Source organism: Erythrolamprus reginae, chromosome Z (genome assembly GCF_031021105.1).
Source record: "Erythrolamprus reginae isolate rEryReg1 chromosome Z, rEryReg1.hap1, whole genome shotgun sequence".
Classification (NCBI taxonomy): domain Eukaryota; kingdom Metazoa; phylum Chordata; class Lepidosauria; order Squamata; family Dipsadidae; genus Erythrolamprus; species Erythrolamprus reginae.
The window spans coordinates 120,967,756-120,990,915 of NC_091963.1; the positions used below are offsets into that span (position 1 = coordinate 120,967,756).

The 23,160-nt window shown below is 34.6% G+C and overlaps 3 protein-coding genes and 1 pseudogene across 3 annotated transcripts; 1 reads left to right on the plus strand and 3 right to left on the minus strand.

Moving 5' to 3' along the window:
- Window positions 1-3,423: 3,423 nt before the first annotated feature.
- LOC139153899 (olfactory receptor 10A7-like) lies at window positions 3,424-4,362 on the minus strand. Its single transcript, XM_070728321.1, has one exon. The coding sequence runs from the start codon at window positions 4,360-4,362 to the stop codon at window positions 3,424-3,426; it is 939 nt and encodes a 312-aa protein (XP_070584422.1).
- Window positions 4,363-4,498: 136 nt separating this feature from the next.
- Window positions 4,499-10,871, minus strand: LOC139153900 (olfactory receptor 2AP1-like; annotated as a pseudogene).
- Window positions 10,872-12,708: 1,837 nt separating this feature from the next.
- On the minus strand, window positions 12,709-13,647 carry LOC139153901 (olfactory receptor 10A7-like). Its single transcript, XM_070728322.1, has one exon. It carries the CDS (start codon window positions 13,645-13,647, stop codon window positions 12,709-12,711), a length of 939 nt encoding a protein of 312 aa, XP_070584423.1.
- A 7,044-nt stretch (window positions 13,648-20,691) lies between these two features.
- Window positions 20,692-22,716, plus strand: LOC139153903 (olfactory receptor 2AP1-like). Its single transcript, XM_070728323.1, has 2 exons — window positions 20,692-20,748; window positions 21,757-22,716. Exons 1-2 carry the CDS (start codon window positions 20,692-20,694, stop codon window positions 22,714-22,716), a joined length of 1,017 nt encoding a protein of 338 aa, XP_070584424.1.
- Window positions 22,717-23,160: the final 444 nt, after the last annotated feature.

The window sequence follows — 23,160 nt, forward strand, 5'->3', positions numbered from 1 at the left end:
GAGCCTGGGAGGGTGAAAAATGGGCCTACTTGGTCCACCAAAAGTTGGGAAATGAGATGTTTCTGGCCTACAGAAGGCCTACAGAGGGCCAGGGAAATTATGGTGGTGGTCACTCGCATAGGTGTGATAGTGTGCGCACATGTACTTTTGGCACCCGAAGGAAAAAGGTTCACTATCACAACACAATGCCATAATTTATTATGGATGTCTTTGTATTTCTTATATTAATAGTATTTACCTATGGGGGCTCGCAGCTGGCAACTGACTGCGGGTTACTCACAAATCCAATTGAGAGAAAAAACCTCGGACAAGAAACTTGAAAACAACTTTTTCTCTTTGGTGAGGCAACCTGGATTTTCTCTTTGGTGAGGCAACCTAGATTCAATACAGGATGACCCTAAGGTATACGAGAGCTGCCTGCTCGGATGAGTACGGAGGTGTCAAGGAGCGCAGTCAGTTGATGGGGTAGACCACAACATAATTCATCACATCGTAGGTCACCAGTTATGGGGGCTCGCAGCTGGCAACTGACTGCAGGTTACTCACAAATCCAACTGAGAGAAAAAACCTCGGACAAGAAACTTGAAAACAACTTTTTCTCTTTGGTGAGGCAACCTGGATTTTCTCTTTGGTGAGGCAACCTAGATTCAATCCAGGATGAAAGCAGACAAAGAAAGGCAGGCTTCTATGATGCTACATTTCACATGGGTCTGTTACACCAATTTGAACTCATAACGTATTAAGCGTACAAAATAGAACCAATAAAAATCACACAACTTGTGCTACATTTCAAAGTGCTGATTCATGAGAAAAAGAAAGCAAGAGCGAGAGAAGGGCCCCATCAGCACACCTCATGATATATAATGTTGCACTTTTCTTAGGCTAGCAGCAAAGAAGGCAAGATAAGAGTGCTGGGAAGGAGAATGTTGCTAGAGAAATTGGGTCATCATACGTGTCATGCTCAAGGTCTATGCTTTTCGCACGCACATTCCAAGACACTAGTTCCTGCGTTCCCACATCTACCACATAGTCTATCCTTGAAAAAAAAAGATAAATCTCATTTAAATCAAGGCATCAGTTAATATCCCACAATTTAAGACTGCAAGTTTTGAATATCTGGGGACAAATCAATTGTGGAATTTTCTGGTAATGCAAGATGTTTTGTAAAGCAATACTGTTTCAGGAATATGTAATATGCATTGCTAACAGCCAAGCATCTTGCTCTTATCTGGAAGTTTTTAGTGTTTTTATTGTCTTAAAATGTTTTAATAGTTATAAACACACATACATGCACACAAGCACACATACACACACACAAATTTGTAAATACTCAGAATCATTGACTAAAATGGGTAGCTATAGAAATTGAAATAAATAAACAATCTGTGCATATCCTTGCCATTGTCTCCATATGTTTTTAAGCTTGAAAGTCCTAAGAATATTCCTTTCTCTTCTTACTTTTTCCCTGTTTATAATATACATACATACATGTGTGCGCAAACACACACATACAAAAAAAAGTACATGATTTACCCAGTTACTAGTCATCTGAGACAGCAAAGTTGCATCTTTTGCTCAAAAACAACTAATAATGTAAGTTGTAATAATAAATAAAAAATTTCAGGCAGGAGAGACTGTCAAAAATTATTATTGGTTATATCATATTTTAATTAAGATATCATTTTGAGCTTCTGATTTATTCAGACAGGAATAAATAAGGACATAATGGTTAGACTGTTCTTTAAGAACAAATAGCAGGATAAGATCTCTCTTATATTGTGGTACAGTATTATATATACAAAAGCTAATTAAACTGTGGGGAGCCAAGGAATTTGCAGGCTACTAGAAAGTGAAATGCACAATGAAAGATAGGACATTCATTTATTTCTCTTGGCCATTTTGTAATTTCACAAGTGCAAAAACACCATAAATAAAGTTATGCTATTAATTGTAAGAATTTAATTTGCATTTATTTATGATTAAGAAGTGCACACGTGATAGGCATGCAGCATCATGCAAAGGGTCTTTGTCTGGAATAATTTAATTGCTAGAGACAAAGTTGTTTCTTCACCTCCCCTAGCTTAATTTATGGATTTGCTAGACACTTTCTGAGCTTTCAACTCTATTTGATTACCTCGGCATGTAGAAGACTAAAAGCCAATACATATGAATTTAAATAATTTCATCTGCTTTGCTTGGCTTTATCTGCCTCCTTTGTTTGTCTTTATCAGGTGTCTTTTGGAAAAGACCAAAATATTTTTCTATAGCTTGTTTCAATGCATTCTTTACTGTGGGATTCAGCCAGTACACCCCAGTTCAGGTGAACTAGTTATTAAATTATTTGAATCCCACCACTGAGTCACCATGAAAGTTTTTTAACATCTCTGTCATGGACTCATCAGGTTAGAACTATACTTCATCTCATTTAAGACTTGGGAAAGATTATACCAGCTTAGAGTCAGGGTTAAATAAATTATTTGGGAAACTTCATTTGTCAATTTAATTCCACATTCCATCCATTCATTCATCATCCACATGATATACTACACTGAAAAAATGAAAATATTAGGATCTGAGACAATGTGGACTGTCAATATCAGCCCTACTCAGCTTGGACTTAGAAAAAATATCTTGGTACAACTTAGCAAATATATAGCATTTGGAGTTTTAAGTAGATAGACCCAAACTGTCTTACATATACAATATAGCTGAGGCTAGAAAGTGGAAGACCATGAGTTCTGTTCCTGCCTTAGCTATGAAATTCAGTTGGGTGATCTTGGGCCAGTCACTCTTTCTTAGCCACTTCCATATAAAAAGGTTTATGTTGTGATAGTAATTCTATTACGTTATACTTAATATGGATTTCTTGGCCCAAAAAACCACATTCTACCAGAATGATCAGGCTCAGATACAACTAAGCAATTTACTAGAAACAAAAATGTTTCCTGCCATTTTCTTTCTTTATTTTCAAGTATTTTATGTCTTTTCCAATTAAAAAAAAATATAAACACATTAGAAAGATGGTATACAATATAAAATAATACCTAAAATAATAAATCTATTATAATAACAACAATAATAATATAAACAATAATAATATGTTAACACTAATAAAAGTGCCCATGTGAATTTTACTTCTCCCTAACTGCACCTTATCACAACATATGAATTATGAAGATGTACTGGAATGAACAAAGTAATTATGAACTTGCTATGAGGACTGATAACACCAAATACTGTTTTGATATAATGGGTGCCAGTGTCTAACCTATTATTTTAAATAAAATAAAATTTAAGATACAATAAGGTAAAGGAAGACATACATTAAAACGAGGATCTCTTTGGCGGATTAACTCTTTATAGCAACAGAACTGCTATATTTTATCTTCAACATACTTTAGCAATAGTCATTGAGATGTTACATTATAAACCTCTTCTGCTGTAATTTCTAACAGTTTTATAAAGGGCTTCCTTCACTTCTCTGTTTCGCAAACTGTAGATAATGGGATTGAGCATTGGACTCAGGACAGTATAAAACAGAGAAAATATTTTATGTAGCTCTTTTAACTTTTCTGTTTCAGGGACAGCATAGACAAGCAATAGTGAAACAAAGAAAAATGAAACTACCATGAGATGAGAAGAACAGGTAGAGAAGGCTTTTTGTTGTGCTTTTTTAAATTTCATTTGGAGCACAGTATAAAGTATATAGATGTAGGAGGTCATTGTTAGGAGAAATGTGGTCCCTATACCCATGGATCCTAGAATAAATGTAGCAAGTTTCACTAAGTGTGTATTGCTACAGGAAAGATTTGCCACAGGATACACATCACAAAAGAAATGGTCAATTTCATAGGGTCCACAAAAATTTAACCCTACAAGAAAAGCAGTTACAATAGTGTTGGTCAACAAACCACATATCCAAGATATGAGGGCTAACTGGAAACAGAGTTTACTGTTCATGACAGATGCATAATGCAGAGGTTTGCAGATTGCTAAATATCGATCATAAGACATCATTGCCAGAAGATAACATTCAGAGGATGCTAAAAAACCAAAGAAGTAGTATTGTGTCACACAGCCATAGACAGATATAGATTTATCCCCAGTTACAAAACTAGCCAGCATTCTGGGCAAAATGGTTGAAATGTAACAAGTCTCCAAACAAGACAAATTCACAAGGAAGAAGTACATGGGGGTATGAAGTTGTTGGTCAGCTACAACAAGTAGAACAATAAGTAGGTTTCCCACAATAGACAAACTATAGATAATAAAAAACAATGTAAAGAGGAGTATTTCCATTTGGGGAAGATTGCTGAATCCCAAAAGAATGAATGTTGTGACACTTGACTGATTTATTTCCATTTTTTTATAACTATCAAGGTGATTCTGAAATACCATTTGAAGAACTTTAGTAGTCTCATTTCCCCTTCTCTCTCTGTCTCTGTCTCTCTGTCTCTCATTGAGGCAAATGTTGGCATACATTGAGAGAACTGTTAGTTCACATACCTAGAAAACAGAAAGAATAGAAAATGTTGCATTTCTTAACATATGTATCGTCAGAAAATTAAAATCCAAAAAGGTGCATTGGGATAGTTGTATCAACTCTATCTATCATACTTTCAAACTATACTTGGGCACATCTAAAAAAATAAAATTGCATTTAAAAATAACATATTTTGTAAAGATTAATGAAAGTTCTTTGTATTAGAAAAATGAATGCAATTATAGTAGGATTTCTTGGTGTTTGAAATATTAGAGACAATATGAGTTAAACAGAACAATACCTAGAAACATTCAGATACAAATGAAGATTATATTTGAATTGTTCCTATACCCCTGCTTTGAGGAAATGCCAATTGCAAATCTCTAACACATAATTTTAGAGATAAAGGTATATGGAATGTTTTGGTGAAATGGGATTAAGATTACATTATATATTGAATCTTTAGAGGACATTAACTTTGCCAGGTTTTAGCCATATGGCTTCAAATTTCCTAAATTGTCCTAAATTCGTGAAATACAGTTCTCTTCAACATTTTATAATTTCTTAGATGAAAACACTCCATATATTACTCATATATTACTATTACTCACAGTAATGCTCTTTTTCTGAAAGAAGGAATATAACCACTCTTGTACAGTCATTATTAAGGATAAAAACAAAATATAATATTTGTGAAATTAGATAAATATCAGTCCTTTATCAACTGTACTAGGTATTTACTTTGAGTGAATGGAACTTATTTCAACATAGAAAATTGTTCTAAAAGTAAGTCATGGAGGTAAACATACCTAATATTGTTTCCTCCTCCAATTTTTTCTACAACAGCAACCCTATCAGATGGATTGGGCTAAGAAAAAGTAACTAGCTCAAAGTCACCCATTTCAACCCTTTGGCAGGACCAAAGTTTCTAGGTTTCTAGTATGAAGTCTTAAGCACTACATCAAATTTCAATGCATTGTTTAGCATTGTATCTTGAATGTTCCTGAAGACTTCTACCATGGCATCACCAGATTCCATGCCCAGGCAAGATTCTAGATAAATAGCTTGGGAAAAGTTAGTGATAAACATTACTCCATATGACATATATAAATCTGTGTACTCTGAATATACAAGTACACCAAAATAAAAGACAGTGTGGGTTGTTACAAGAAGCCCTGCTTGCTTTGGTTATAGGAAAGATATTTGGTAAAAGATAACCAAATATATGAAACTTAGACATTTAGGTAGGCATAACCAAACATTCCCATTTTCCTTACAGACAAATTGCTCTCTCCTCGTGGATGCTTTTCAATTACTCTTATAAAATTCTATATGTCCCATACAAAAGAGTCTTCTCATTTACCATACTTCTTACCAGAGTGATAGTTGATCAATATTCCAAACTCTCATATGAAGACTGAGTATGTATTTGCTCAAACATAAACTAGAGTATTTTTAATACATCCTTCTAAAGAGTGCATTGTACTCTCATGGCAATCAGAGCTAATGCGCCTCTTGGGTCTGACAGACTTCATTTATAAAGAATAAATTAAGGTTTTAGTTGGAAAAATAAGGACATTCCCATAGGTGATTGCTTGACAAGTTTGAAAATACTTCTGGATTTCTCAGTGAGTTTGGAGAGTTGAAGTGATTCTTTTTCCCCCAGGTTAGTCATATTCTGAAAATCATATAGTAAAAGAAAGTGCTTGAAAGTATTCAGTCAATGTTTGAATTGGTATATGAGAATGATTGTCCTACAGAGAAGATATTATGATTCTTAGAATAACATCTGATGCCAGAACTTTTCAAATATAATTTCAAAAAGTTATTTCAGGGGCAAGCAAAGTTGATGAGTTAAACAGTGGCAACTCCTCATAGAGAAGACATGACTTAGGATGAAAAATACCCAATGATCCAGTCATGGTAGAAGAAAAAATATCTACAATGATTGAAAACATCGAGTGACAAATTTCCTGTTACTTTTCCCTAACCAATGATGAGCTTTGGAAATCACGGACAATGGAAAGGTGTGATGGAAACATTTAGGGCTTTATTCAATTTATAAATGCAATAAAATAACACAGTTCTAGAATAAGAAAATATTATCCTATTTAAACAGCCAGTCACAGGATAATAAATTTAATAAATAAACAGTGTTCTGAAATATTTCTATACTAGAAGAAATAATCAGCAATGAATTCAGACAGATGCTAACCTGCCATATGATAGTAAACAGAATGGAAGTTAAAGAAACCATGTAACATTTTATGTTAGAAAACATATTTTATTCATTTTTTTAAAAAAAATTAGCTCCAAAATTTCTTTAGTAAATGACTAATATATGGATGTTTTTTAAAAAAACATTTTTTGTTTATCTATAGCTTATCTTATAGAAATTGTTTGGTACCTCCAGTGACTCATTAATTTTGCAGGGCTTCATATATACATGTCACACACACACACACACACACACACACACACAAATACATATACATGTGTGTGCATGTGTGCATGTATGTGTATATAAATATGTATATATGTATGTATGATTACATATATAATTGTTCCATATATGCTGTACTTTAACTTTTGTTACATAGTGTGAAGTGTAAATAAACGACTACTTAAAAATACAAATATATTATTATAATGATGTATTTATTTAATTCACCCTGGTTTCCATCTGAAACGCATGACTGTAATAAAGTTATATTTAAAATGGGCTTTTAGATATAAAACACTACACACCTTTTTAGAAGTGGAAATTGTGCAGTAGAAATATACACAGATTTGAACTAGCAACCATATTAGTAATTCTGTGAGAATATTAAGTACTTCATGAAATTATTGTAATGGAAGAATGTGCCAGTTCGTAAAATGGCTGTCAGGGTGGCTAGGATCAGATAGAGTCAACCAATTTACCAGAAATTAAAATGTTCTCTGCTATTTTCTTTATTTATTTACAAGTATTTTGTGTCATTTCCATCAAAAACCAAATTTAAATATTATAAAGGAAATCTGCAACAGAATCATATCATATCATAATAGTAGTAATAATAATATAAGCTATTATTGAATATTATTGAATATTTCAACTCTCCCATAATGAGCCATCTAAGAGCATTAATTATTGCATTTACATTAAGACAATGGAGGACCAGGAATTGTGTTGAAACCAAGTGATGCTAGGAAGAGAAAAATATTTTAAATATTAAAATTACATCACCTTAAACATGACCTAAGCATAGCCCATAAAATCATCAACAGCACACAAGCACACAACACACATATAAACTTAAAGTAAACTGCTCTAAACTCGACTGCAGGACATACGACTTTAGTAACGGAGTAGTTGATGCATGTAACTCACTACCAGACTCTGCGGTATCATCAACTAACCCCAAAACTTTACTCATAGACTGTCCACTGTTGACCTCTCCCAATTCCTAAGAGGTCAGTAAGGGGTGCACATAAGTGCACCAGAGTGCCTTCCATCCCCTGTCCTAATGTTTCTCTTTTACTAATATATGCATATAAATATTGTTATATCTTTGCATACCACCAATACATACTTGACTAAACAAACAAACAAACAAACAAACAATAATAAAAAAATAAAATAAGCAACAGTGAAAAGAAGAAAAATGAAACTATAGTGAGATGAGAACAAGAAGAGAAGGGTTTTTGTTTTTTGTTTTAGATTTCATTTGCAACACAAGTATAAAGTATGTAGCAATAAAAGGTCATTGTTAGGACAAATGGAGTCCCTATAGCCATGGATCTTGTAACAAATGTAGCAAGTTTCATTAAGTGTGTATTACTACAGGAAAGTTTTGCCATTGGATTCGTATCACAAAAGAAATGGTCAATTTCACTGGGACCACAAAATGTTAACTATAGAAGAAAAGCTATTATGATAGTGTTGGTCAGCAAACTACTCATCCAGAATGTGAGGCTAACTGGAAACAGAGTTTACCGTCCATGACAGATGCATAATGCAGAGGTTTACAGATGGCTAAATATCAATCATAAGACATCATTGCCAGAAAATAATGTTCAGTGGATGCTAAAAAAACAAAGAAGCAGTATTGTGTGATATAACCATAGACCAGTGATTTTCAACCTTTTTTGAGCCGCGGCACATTTTTTACATTTACGAAATCCTGGGGCACATTGAGCGGGGCGGGGGGGGGGGGCTATAAAAAGTTTGAACAAAAAAATTCTCTCTCTCTCTCTTCCTCCCTTTCGCTCTATTTCTCTCTCCCTCTTTCTCTCCCTTTTTCTTTCTCTCTCCATCCCTCTTTCTTTCTCTTCCTTCCTTCCTCTCTTTTTTGCTCTCTTTCTCTCTCCCTCCCTGCCTCCCTCTATGTCGCTCTCTCTCTCTCTCTCTCTTTCTTTCTCTCTCTTGCTTTCTTTCTCTTTCTTTCTCTGTCTCTTGCTTTCTTTCTCTCTCCGAGCTTCGCGGCACACCTGACCATGTCTCGCAGCACACTAGTGTGCCACGGCACACTGGTTGAAAAACACTGCCATAGACAGATATATATTTATCCCCAGTTACAAAACTAGTCAGCATTCTGGGCAAGATGGTTGAAATGTAACATGCCTCCAAACAAGACAAAAGAAAAAAAATACATGGGAGTATGAGGTTGTTGGTCAGCTACAACAAGTAGAACAATAAGTAGCTTCCCACAATAGACAAACTATATATAATAAAAAGTGTAAAGAGGAGTATTCACATTTGGGGAAGATTGAATCCCAAAATAACGAATGTTGTAACGCTTGACTGATTTATTTCCCTTCTTTACATTCTACTACCCCAACAGCTTTCAAATGGGTATAAAGTTAGCAAAAACTTAAATTGGCTACTTAGTTACTTATGTTTGTATGAGAGACCATATCATAATGCTTAACTGCTGCTAGAGTTTTCTATGTGTGGGATACAAGTTTCAAAACTATACAATTTTTAAAATTCACATTAGATGTTTGGTTCCATTATGTGCAAGTGAATGGAAAAAACGGAAATATGCTTACCTCTTTAAAATTAAAGCTCAGTTATGTCTTGTATTTTCTTATACAAAAGAGCAGACCACTAAAGGGAAATTCTTAGGATTAATATTTCAAATAAGAAATCCAGACAGTGCTGCTTATTTTAAAAAATAAAACATCTAGAATTATATAACACCATGCTATAATTCTACTTTATTTTCAGATTATAGGAAATGGAACATAATATAATATAAATAACAGAGTTGGAAGGGACTTTGGAAATCTTCTAGCCCAATCCCCTTCTTGGGGAGGAAACTCTACACTACTTCAGACAAATGATTATCCAACATCTTCTTAAAAACTTCCATAGTTGGAGCATTCATAACATCCATAACTTTTGGAGGCAAGCTGTTCCACAGATTAATTGTTCTGTCAAGAAATTTGTCCTTATTTCTACTTTGCATCTCTCCTTGTTTACTTTCCACCCATTGCTTCTTGTTCCACCCTCAGTTACTTTGGAGAATAGTTTGATTCAATTTTCTATGTGGCAACCCCTGAGATATTGGATTATCTAGATCCTTTTCAATCAGGTTTCAGGCCTGGCTACAGCATGGAAACTGCTTTGGTCTTTCTGATCGATGATCTCTGATGGGCTTGAGATAGGGGTCATTCCTCTATCTTGGTGTTACTTGACCTCTCAGCTGCTTTTAACCTATTGACCATGGTCAAGCAACCATGGTCAAGCAATGATGGTCAAGCAACCATTGACCATGGTTAAAATGGCCGATACTATTGACCATGGTATCCTTCTGTGTCAACTAAGGGAGCTAGGATTGGGAGATACCATATTATGGTGGTTTTCCTCCTATCTTTCTGGTTGATTGAAGTCGGAGTTGGTGGAAGAGCAGAGGTCGACTCCTAGACCTGTTATTTGTTGGGTGCCTCAGGACTTGATCCTCTCTTCCCTACTATTTAATATCAACATGAAACCACTGGGTGAGATCATCTGGTGACATGGCATGAGATTTCAGCAATATGCTTATGACACCCAGCTATACATCTCCACTTCATATCAGTTCAGTGAAGCAGTGGATGTGATGTGCCAGTGCCTGGACAAGCTGAGGGCTTGGATGGGAGTCAAGAGATTCAGACTCAACCCAGACAAGACCGAGTGGCTATGGATACTGCCTCCAAAGGACTATGTCAACTGTCTTCCTTGGTTCTGGAGGGAGAGAAATTAACCCCCTCAGAACAGATTCACAATTTGGGTGTCTTCCTAGACTCACAATTAAGATTAAATCAACATCTGACAGCTGTAGCTAGGTGGACCTTTGCACAGGTTTGACTAGTGCACCAATTGTGGCCCTACTTGAATCAAGAGGCTCTTTTCACAGTGACTCATGCCCTTATCACGTAACAGCTGGACTATCGCAACATGCTTTACATGGGACTTCCCCTGAAGAGTATTTGGAGACTACAGCTGGTCCAGAAAGCGGCTGTGTGAGCTGTTGTGGGTGCCCCTAGATATACTCACTCTACACCAATTCTTAGTGAGCTGCATTGGCTTCCTATTAGTCTTCAGTCACAATTCAAGGTGTCGGTTATTACCTTTAAAGCCCTACATGAGTCAGGGCCAAAGTACATCAGAGATTGCTTTCTACCATATACCTCCCAGTGACCAGTAAGAGCCCACGGGGTTGGACTTCTTTGAGTCTCATAGGCTAAAAAATGTCAACTGGCAGGTCCACAGGGGAGGGCCATCTCTGTAGTGGCCCCGACTCTCTGAAAGCATCTATCTCCTGGGATCTGCACTATCCCCATCTTATTGGCCTTTTGGAAAGCTATAAAAACCTGGCTTTTCCAACAGGCCTGGGACCATTGATCTTGTAGGGATGATTACTGAGGTCAGCCATGAATGTATCTATTTTAAACTGAAACATGTTTTTTATTGATTTTTCCAGTTTTATTGTGAGCCTCTCTATGTCTCTAGGGAATTGGACAGCATAGAAATTTAAACAAAGAAACAAACAAACAAACACGGCTATCATGTCTGTTGGAGAGCAAGATACATACATTTCTCTGCTATTGTTTATATAAACTGAAATGGAAGCAAGCCTGTGGTCTAAAGGTTAAAGCTTCTGCCTCGCAAGGCAGACCCCACAGATTCAAATCCCGGTAAGGGCATGGCTAGCTGAAGAGTGTAAAAAATCTCAAAACAGATTTATGCTAGCCTCCCTTTCTTTTCACTTATCAGCAGAAATATCTTACACACACACACACACACACACACACACTATGTATGTGTGGTGTGTGTATGTGTGCACATATGATTAATTTCATATGTAAGTATTACAGGTATGTTCTACTTTAAATTTTGTAAAATACTGTGGATTGTAAATAAATGAATACATTGAAATAAAATAATTATTATAACAAATTTTTTTTAAAGTCACATGGGTTTCCAACTCAAATATATGAATGCAATAAAGTTTCATTTAAAATGAGGTGGCATATAAGGGACGGCATATAAGTCCAATTAATAAAATAAATGAAATAAAGCAAAACACTACATTCCTTTCTAGAAGTGAAAATTGTATGGTAGAAATTTACACAGATTTGAACTAGCAGCAATACTAATAATTCTGCAAGAATATTTTATGCACTTCATGAAATTATTGCAATGGGGGAATGTGGTGATTCATAAAATGATTGCCAGGGTGACTAGGTTCAGATAGAGTCAACCAATTTAACAGGAACTAAAGTGTTTCCTATTTTCTTTATTTATTGATAAGTGTTTTTGTTATTCCTATGAAAAAACAAATCTATACATATTACAAAGGGAACGTACAATAGATAATAATACAGACAATAATAATTCAATATCACAATAGTAATAATGACAATATAAAGAATAATAACATTTCCAAATTATTTTTAACCAAATTATTTTTAACCTGTGATGCACCATAAAATGGCATTTTTATGAGCACAGGTAATAATGGACACTTTTGAAACAAATTATGACATTTAAACTATTTTGGAAACTATTTTGAAATAAAATGATGCCAGAGGTAGAAAAATTATTTAAGGTAAGGAAAATAAGGAAAAATAACATTAAAAAATTATTGTACATGACATGATATTTGGCCACATTACTTTTTGTAGAACCAAAGCGGTTATATATACCCCATCTTTAATTGTACTTTACCATACCATTATGTCATACCATAGTTATGATACTATAAAAAACTGCTGATATATTTTCTAACAGTTTTAAAGAAGGCTTCCTTTACTTCTCTGTTTCTCAAACTGTAGACAACAGGGTTGACCATTGGAGTTAGAATAGTGTAGAACAGAGAAAAGATTTTATGTAGCTCTTTCAGTTTTTCTGTTTCAGGGACAACATAGACAAGCAATAGGGTAACAAAGAAAAATGAAACTACGGTGAGATGAGAAGAACAGGTAGAGAAGGCCTTCTGTTGTGCTTTTTTAGATTTCATTTGCAGCACAGTATAAAGTATATAGATGTAGGAGATCATTGTTAGGAGAAATGGGGTTCCTATACCCATGGATCCTAGAATAAATGTAGCAAGTTTCACTAAGTATGTATTGCTACAGGAAAGGTTTGCCACTGAATACACATCACAAAAAAAATGGTCAATTTCATAAGGTCCACAAAAATTTAACTGTACTAGAAAAGAAGTTATGATAGTGTTAGTAAACAAACCACTTATCCAAGAGGTGAGGGCTAATTGGAAACAGAGTTTACCGTCCATGATAGATGCATAATGCAGAGGTTTGCAAATGGCTAAATATCGATCATAAGACATCATTGCCAGAAGATAACATTCAGTGGATGCTAAAAAACCAAAGAAGTAGTATTGTGTCATGCAGCCATAGACAGATATAGATTTATCCCCAGTTATAAAACTAGCCAGCATTCTGGGCAAAATGGTTGAAATGTAACAAATCTCCAAACCAGACAAATTCAGAAGGAAGAAGTACATGGGGGTATGAAGTTGTTGGTCAGCTACAACAAGAAGAACAATAAGTAGGTTTCCCACAATAGATAAACTGTAGATAATAAAAAACAGTATAAAGAGCAGTATTCTCATTTGGGGAAGATTGCTGAATCCCCAAAGAATGAATGTTGTGACACTTGACTGATTCATTTCCATTCTTTCCTGCTAGTAATTAGTTAATAATAACAATTTGAAGAACTTTAGTAGCCCCATTTCCCTTCTCTTCTTTTATCTGTTGATTGTGGCAAATGTTGAAATGCTGTTCTTGAATATCTTGTCAGCTTATCTAAATAGCAGAAACATAGAAAAATAGAAGATTGACAGCAGAAAAAGATCTCATAGTCCATCTAGTCTGCCCTTATACTATTTCCTGTATTTTATCTTAGGATGGATATATGTTTATCCCAGGCATGCTTAAATTCAGTTACTGTGGATTTACCAACCACGTCTGCTGGAAGTTTGTTCCAAGGATCTACTGCTCTTTCAGTAAAATAATATTTTCTCACGTTACTTCTGATCTTTTCTCCAACTAACCTCAGATTGTGCCCCCTTGTTCTTGTGTTCACTTTCCTATTAAAAACACTTCCCTCCTGAACCTTATTTAACCATTTAACATATTTAAATGTTTTGATCATGTCCCCCCTTTTCCTTCTGTCCTCCAGACAATACCGATTGAGTTCATTAAGTCTTTCCGGATATATTTTATGCTTAAGATCTTCCACCATTCTTGCAGACTGTCTTTGGACCCATTCAATTTCATCAATATCTTTTTGTAGGTGAGGTCTCCAGAACTGAAAACAGTATTCCAAATGTGGTCTCACCAGCGCTCTACATAGTGGGATCACAATCACCCTCTTCTTGCTTGTTATACCTCTAACTATGCAGCCAAGCATTCTACTTGCTTTTCCTACCACCTGACTGCACTATTCACCCATTTTGAGACTGTCAGAAATCACTACCCCAGATCCTTCTCTTCTGAAGTTTTTGCTAACACAGAACTTCCAATACAATACTCAGATTGATGATTCCTTTTCCCCAAGTGCATTATGTTACATTTGGAAACATTAAACTGCAGTTTCCATTGCTTTGACCATTTATTTAGTAAAGCTAAATAATTTGCCATATTACAGACGCCTCCAGGAATATCAACCTTATTGCACACTTTAGAGTCATTGGCAAATAGGCAAACCTTCCCTACCAAACTTTCCCCTATGTCACTCACAAAGATATTAAAAGAATAGGACCAAGAACAGACCCTTGTGGCACACTGCTTGTAACCAGTGTCTGCTCAGAATACTCACTATTAACAACAACCCTCTGATGTCTATGCTTCAGCCAGCTGCAAATCCACTGAACTATCCAGGGATTAAGTCCAATCTTCACTAATTTATCAGCTATTTATGTGGAAACGTATCAAAGACTTTGCTGAAGTCCAGATAGGCAATATCCATGGCACCACCTTCATCCAACACCTTTGTGACATAGTCAAAGAAATCAATGAAATTAGTCTGACATGATTTGCCTTCAGTAAAGCCATGCTGGTTTGGGTCCAATAAGTTATTGGTTTTTAGGTGCTGATTTATCCTCTTTTTGAGTAGAGTCTCCATCATTTTAACCATAACTGATGTCAGAACAGATGTTGTTATTCCTAAGCATATTAACCACATCAGACAACATCAGACAACATCATATGTTAATAGCCTATGGCATTAGAGGAAATAAACAATATGCTGATGTGAGGTGCTATAGAATAGATCTATATATGACTATCCAATTAAACCAGTTTGCTGTTAAATACCCTATATGGATAGAAACTAATTGTTATCAGTTGGAGTTAGATAATGGTCCAGGGGGGAAATGGGGATTATTCTTTTATTTATTTATTTATTTATTTATTTATTTATTTATTTATTTATTTATTTATTTATTTATTTATTTATTTATTTATTTATTTATTTTTGTCCAATACACAATAATATACAATGAAGCTTAAAGAGATATAGTAGAGAAGATATAGGAGATATAGGAGAGACTGTAGGACAGGGGACGGAAGGCACTCTAGTGCGCTTATGTACCCCCCTTACTGACCTCTTAGGAATCTGGAGAGGTCCACTGTGGATAGTTTAAGGGTAAAGTTTTGGGGGTTAGGGGATGACACTACAGAGTCCAGTAATGAGTTCCACGCTTCAACAACTCGATTACTAAAGTCTTATTTTTTACAGTCAAGTTTGATTAGCCTTAGCCCACTTTGGTTACATAGCAGATCTAGGCTCATTCCTCTTTTAACTCTATCCTCTGGCTTTACTGCCCCTCCTACATCTGTAAATGTTCATTGTTTTCATCTCAGAATGTGTGTTGGGAGGAGTGGATAGATATCATAATACTTTTGAATCAAGTTAACCAATTAAAAATCCATCTCCCCTGGTATCATCTTGCAGAATTTTATCCTAAAGTCATTTCATGGATAAAGTTTGAGATGAAAATTTATTCTGTGGAGAGAATTTAGTGAAGCAATTCAGAGTCCAAAGTGTTTTCCATGTAAAATTGTGAGATCCCTTTCTCTGCATCACCAAGTTCCAAGCAAACTTTTCTGCTACAATACAGTGATTCTTCCTGATCTCCCCAGATAGCATATCTATGAATATCTAACACAAAATAATGCAAAAACCACTGAATAAGCTATGATCTAATAAGGAGAGCATAATAGATGTTGTTTACTATACTAGTAATAAACATTCATGTATAATTTAGACACAAATAAAGTAGAGATAATTTTGATTTTAAATTTCAAAGAGAGGAGAGAGAGATATCAATATATTCATCAAGTTTATGCATAAAATAGTATCTAGAAATTATTGATATGGAATTGTTAAAGAAAACTGCAACTGAAAATCCTGAATTTAAAGAAAAGATAGTAAATTAAAGCACAAAAAAACCCCAGTAAAAGGCAGCACACAAAAAATAACAGTAGAAAAAATTATTAAAGGGAATGAAAAATACAAAAAAAGTGAAGATGAACTGAACTGAACATGATCAATAAGAAATACATGTGTTTGTGTACGTGTGTGTGTATATCTATATGTGTGTGTGTGTGTGTGTATATATATATGAATACATGAATGGGAGGATGTATGGGTGACTAAATCAATCAATGTGATATAAATATAAATTCTTCCTACTACTAGACTAATATTCCACAAAGTCCTGCTTGTGGAAAGATCATGTCTATTTCTTATATTTCCTGACTTAAATGTGTTTGTGGAATATTATTTATGATCTGAAATAATATTATTAGTCAATATACTTCTGGACACAATTCAATGTTATGCTGAAGGTAGTAAATAGCCTATAAATCATAACCTACTGATCAGCTAACCCTTTTAAAATCTTTTTAAAAATGTTCTCTTCATGTTGTCTGTTAAAAGAAAAACTGCAAAGAGACAAAAAACTGTTTTTCATGGTCATATATTAAGAATGTACATCTTTTCCTATGATGTACATTGTTATTGTTCTATTCTTTTGGGGGGGGGGTGATTCTTCCTATATAATTAATAGTGAATATAGTGAATATTTTAAATTAAATTTAGAATTATTTCATCTATTTTTTTAATTGTTGCCCGAAGTAAAAAGAAATGCATTAAAAGAAAGACTCTTTCAAGTTCTTAAAAAATAATTTTGCAAACAGTCCCATGACTCAGAATTACTGATATTAATGACACTGTAGTCAATGAAATTGTCATCTTGAAAGGTATACACAAAGTAAGGATTACAATTTAAATTATATGCCCACTTTTTCTAAATCTATAATGTGAACAAAATTCAGTGTAGGAGAGGAGCTATGTTGGTGGCAAAAAACTTATCATGAATCTGGTAGAATTTTTTCAAGTAACAAATTTATCAGATGTATCTAATGAAAAAAGTTCCAACTCACGAAAACTTATCTCCTTTGAAATTTTATATTATAGCTTGTAAAAGGTGCTGCTAGACAGCTGAATAATTGCCACTGTATTTAAAAGAAATTACTCCAACCATTACTGAGCACCATACGAATGTATATGTATACTTATACATATACACACACATATACACACACACACATATTTGTGGCACAAATTAAATATGAAATATGGCAATCAAATATAGATATATAGTTTCCTGAAGATAAAGATAAGTGTTGGAATTTGGGAAAAGGATGAAAATGAGAGTTTTAGTTTTTTAAAATAGAAATAGACCACTGAATATGTAGTACTAAGACAAACACAAGGGCAAAGTTATTGCGTTGTTGAAACAATTCTTTCTAGTTAATATAGGATGATTATCCTGGAAATAAAGAAAGTCAATATATGAGATTAGGTCTTACCTGTAGTTGTTCCATGTTATATCAGAAGAGGTGTTGTAAAATGTCCTATTAACAACAAATGATACAGGAATATAGTAGTGAACCATTCAAAGAATGTCGTATCCAAGTGTGTTACATCATCCTTTTTACACTAATTGGTGATCTAGGGTAATAATATTTGGGCTTGCATGTGCAGAATGTTATCTAATTTTTAAAAATTATTGGATAATTAAAATATTTCAGATGAGCCGGGGGATTTGTTACTGACTGGCTCTTGGACAAACTGTTCTGATATAATGTATTTTTAATTTTCAAGAACATGGTAAAATTCATTCTTTCTATATGGAGCTATTTTATTTTATAAATAAAACATAGCATACATGTTTTTGCCGGATGCTTTGGAAAATAGTCTGAGCCCCTCCTCTCAGTGACAGTCCTTCAAATATTGGAACATTTCTATCATGTCACCCCTGATCCTTCTCTTCACCAATTAGCCATGCGCAGTTCTTGCAATAATTCTTCATATGTTGTAACCCCCAGTCCCATAATCATCTTTTTTGCTCTTCTCTGCACCTTCATAAAGGTTTCAAGGAACAAAAGGCAAAGCAATGTGATTGGATCATAGAATTTAATTGATTAAATTATCTATAGGTGAGGCTTTCATTGGATGACACGGATTTTCCCAAGTAGTATTACAATCAACTTTAAAAACTTATAATATAAAATATGAATTAATTGTATTAATGTCCACAACCAATATGCACACAAAAACATTTTAAAATATTTTTTGTCAATAGCAATATAGAGGAAAAGAAGCTTGCTGTGTTAAATAAAGCATAGACGAGTATTTAAGTTAGTCTTAAATGGTGACGAGTGTAATCTGGGTCCTGGGCTCAAGCTACTGTTGCTCAATGCCAGATCAGTAGTAAACAAAGCTCTCCTCATCCAGGATTTGATCCTGGTTGAGGAGGCCGATCTGGCATGTGTGACTGAAACCTGGCTGGGCCCAGAGGGAGGAATTCCTCTCTCAGAAATATGCCCAGCCAGGTTTCAGGTATGGCATCAGCCTCGACTCCAGGGAAAGGGGGGGAGGAGTGGCTATTGTAGCCAAGGAGAACCTTTGCCTGCATAGACTTGTTGCCCCTGAGATTGCGGGTTGTGAGTCCCTCCTTGTGAAGTTGGACTTAGGGGTTCAGGTGGGCTTGTTACTCACATACCTGCCTCCCAGCTACATGTCAACAGCCCTGCCTGTGCTGCTTGAGAAGGTGCCTGGGTTGGCAGTGGAGTTCCCTGGACTTATTGTCCTGGGGGACTTCAATTTGCCATCACTCGGCGGTTCCTCTGGACTAGCAGAGGAGTTCATGGCCACCATGACAACCATGGACCTGACTCAAGTAGTTCAGGGTCCGACTCATGGGAGGGGACACACACCTGACATGGTATTCCTCTCGGAGCAATTGAATAATGGTCTGAGAATAAGGGGCTTAGAAACATTGCCTTTGTCATGGTCAGACCATTTCCTAGTGTGGCTTGATTTCCTGGCTCCAATCCTCCCCCGCAGGGAGGCGGAACTGATTAGGAGGTTCCGCCCCAGGCGCCTGATAGACCCAGAGGGCTTTCAGAGGGCACTTGGGGTTTTACCAGATTCACTCATCCACAGCTTGATGGAGTCTCTTGCTGAGGCCCGGAACAAGGCCTCTTTCACTTATAAATTTATATGCAAACATGTATGCATATAATTCTTAGCTAGTCTACCAAGATCATTGCTTACAGACAGAATTTATTTTATTTCTTTCCCTAGCTAAGAATTTAAAAACTATCTATTTTAAAAGTAAGATGGAATTCTACTTTGGTATTCCAAGAAGAAAGATTGTAATTTGTTAATCATAGCTACTAGCTCTAAATTTAGAAACTAAATAAATTAAGCTGTATTAAAACTTGCATGGGAAATAGCCAGAGAATCCCAGAATCCCAGAGAATTTAGATTTATACCTTAAGGACCCACTTGTGATTAGTGTAGAAAGAGTAATTACTTGCATGTCTTACTGCATACATAGACATGCAAGCTTTCCTGTTTTGATATTTTTGTATGATTTGTAGTATCTCCCATATGAATTTTAATATATTATAAATAGTCTGAAATGCTTGGCATAACTTCTAGATTTTCTTTTGAACAGACAACTTCGTACCCAACTAACACACTAGCAGATTAGAACCTAGTAAAAAATGGAATTTCTTGTTAGTACAAAGAGAAAAAGTGACATCTAACAGAATAACAGAGTTAGAAGGGACCATGGAACTCTTCTAGGCTAACCCCCTTCTCAGGCAGGAATTTATCTGCTTTGGATTATTAGAAGGTGAGTGTTTCATCACTAAATATGGATCAATTGGAGATAGTTTATTATTATCTTGAATTGTGGATATTTATATCTTTCTGTAATGTGAAATTCTGTGATTCCATACTAATCACAGTATTAAATCTGTTAAAATAAAATCTGTTAAAATAAATATTGCCACATATACATAATACTTGAATTTGTTTTGATCAATTAATCCATCACACAAAAATATGTTAAAAATGAAGTATCAGTTCCAATAATTTTTTTCCCTCTGTTCTGCTCTATTTGGCTCTCAACAAAAAGAAAATTTCTGTTGGCTATTTTGTGAATATAGAAGTTAAAACGCAGAAAAATCAGTTCTTTTTCTAAATGATTTCAAATATATATCTGTAGAAAAGTTGTGCATAATCATTGTATCGTTAATTATTTTGATATACTGTGTGACAGGAAAATTAAGACAGATTTTAAGACCATGTATAACAGAAGCTTGGACTTGAGATTCTATGGACTTTGAGAATTGAGATGGACCATGAATGGAACACCATAGAGATCTTACCGAGGAATATAAACAATTCAGAGGTAAAGCTTTATGCATTTGTTGTATTCTCATAACCAGATAGATGACAGGCATATAGAAATCTTCCTGTTCTTTTTCAAATAATTGAAGAGCAGCATAACCCTTGTAATTCTGAGTAATTTAGTCTCTGTGAACATTTTTAATCAGTTCACTGAACTTATTGCTAAGAAAATGAAAACTAATACTGTACAAAATAGAAAGAAAAGGAAAAGGAAATAATTCAAATAAATAAAACTAAAAGTGAAACAAAATAAAAAAGAAAATAAACAAAAATAGTATGAAGAAGTAGCTTTTGATCTTCTCTACAGCATTTGCAAATATAATTATAAACTTTCCTCTTAATTTGTGTCACAGCATAGCTCACTTCTTTCTATAATCTACCATGGGTTATCATCAAAATTATTACATTTATTTTTTCTGTTTCATGCAAAAAGTCTATAAAAGATTTCCAGTAAGCAATACATGTAGATGTTGTCTTTTCTCTGTTCAAAGTTCTATAATGTTTTTTCAACATTTTGTCCATTAATTTAAGGTGGTGAATAGCTGTGAAGAGTATTCATAAATAACTTATAGTCATCTGCAGAAATATAAGTAATAGACAATAGGCAAAAGATGTATGGGAAAGTCTTAAAGTACCCTGCCTCCTTCCCTCACTCACTATTTCTTTCTTTCTTTCTTTCTTTCTTTCTTTCTTTCTTTCTTTCTTTCTTTCATCTATTAGGAAGAAGGGCATTTCAGTGAGCAATTAGCCATGTTTTCACAAATATCCTTCCTCTCTATATAACTGTGAAAATACACGTCTCTTTGAAGATTATACATATGTGTGCATGCAGTGAAAGAGAAATGGAAGAAAGACTCAACTATTCAAATGTATAATACTCAACTTACATTATTAAATGGGAAAAGATTTGAGATCACTATACTGAATACTAAATGTTTAAGGATCAAAGAAAAAAGAAGTATGACACTCTGTCACCTAGATTAATTATGTTCTGTCAATTGCATTTCAGAATTATTTAACTTTCCACCGGCTGGGAAGAAATCAATCAACTCCTTCTGAATTTATTCTTCTGGGATTTGGCAATCTCCTAGAAATGAGAATAGCCCTCTTCATATTATTTTTTCCTGTTTATACTCTCTCCGTTGCTGGTAATCTCATAATTGTTTCAGTGGTTGTGATTGACGAGCATCTTCATACCCCCATGTATTTCTTCCTTGTTAATTTGTCTTGTTTGGAAATCTATTATATTTCTACCATTCTACCCAAGATGCTGGCTAATTTTGTAACTGGAGATCAATCTATACCTGTCTATGGATGCATTGTACAGTATTTCTTCTTTGGGGTTCTGGTAGCCACTGAATGCTACCTTTTAGCAATGATGTCTTATGACAGATATTTAGCAATATGCAAACCATTGCATTATACCACACTCATGAATAGTAGACTCTGCCTCCAATTGGCCCTCACAGCTTGGATGAGTGGCCTTTTGACCAACACTATCCTAACCTCCTTACTACTGAAACTTACCTTCTGTGAACTCAATGAAATTGATCATTTCTTTTGTGATATTTATCCAGTAGCAAACATTTCATGCAGTAATACACACTTAGTAAAGCTTGCTACACTTATTTTAGGCTTTATTGGAACAGGGCCACCCTTTCTTATAACAGTGGCCTCATATATCTGTATTCTTCATAATGTCTTGCAAATTAAGTCTAAAACAGCCCAACAGAAAGCCTTTTCCACATGTTCATCCCATCTGATTGTAGTGACACTTTTCTATGGGTCAATATTTCTTGTCTATATAGTTCCAGAAACTGAAACACTAAAAGAGCTAAACAAAATCTTTTCTATACTCTATACTGTCCTGACTCCCATGCTCAACCCTCTTATTTACAGCTTGAGAAACAGAGAGGTGAAGGAAGCTCTCTTCAAAGTTATCAGAAAATGTAGCAACAAAATTTCATAATCTTAAAATTGCAGATCAGAATTTTCAAAAATGATTTTTTTTGCTTTCTAAATAAAATAATCTGATCCACATCTGTCCAACATTGATGATTACTTCTCAGTATGTTTCAATATATCTCTGTGCAAATATGCATCCAAATAATGGAGATATTTTAGATGAATAGAAGTTTTGCTTTTGTATTTTTGTTCTTTAGAAATGTAACAGATTAAGTCTGGAGAGAGATGTGAATCAAAATGTATGTTTTCATTCTTTGTTAGCAAGAAATTATTGACAGGTTTTTTTAAAAAAAATAGATAATAGGAAGGGTTTAATAGTGTAATAAACAATCCATAAAGATTGTGGATGAGTTCTCCTTAAATGGATATCTTCCCATGGAGCTGGGACTAACTAGAACAATTCATTTTGGATATGTAACTAGAATAATTCATTTTTAATATCTGTATT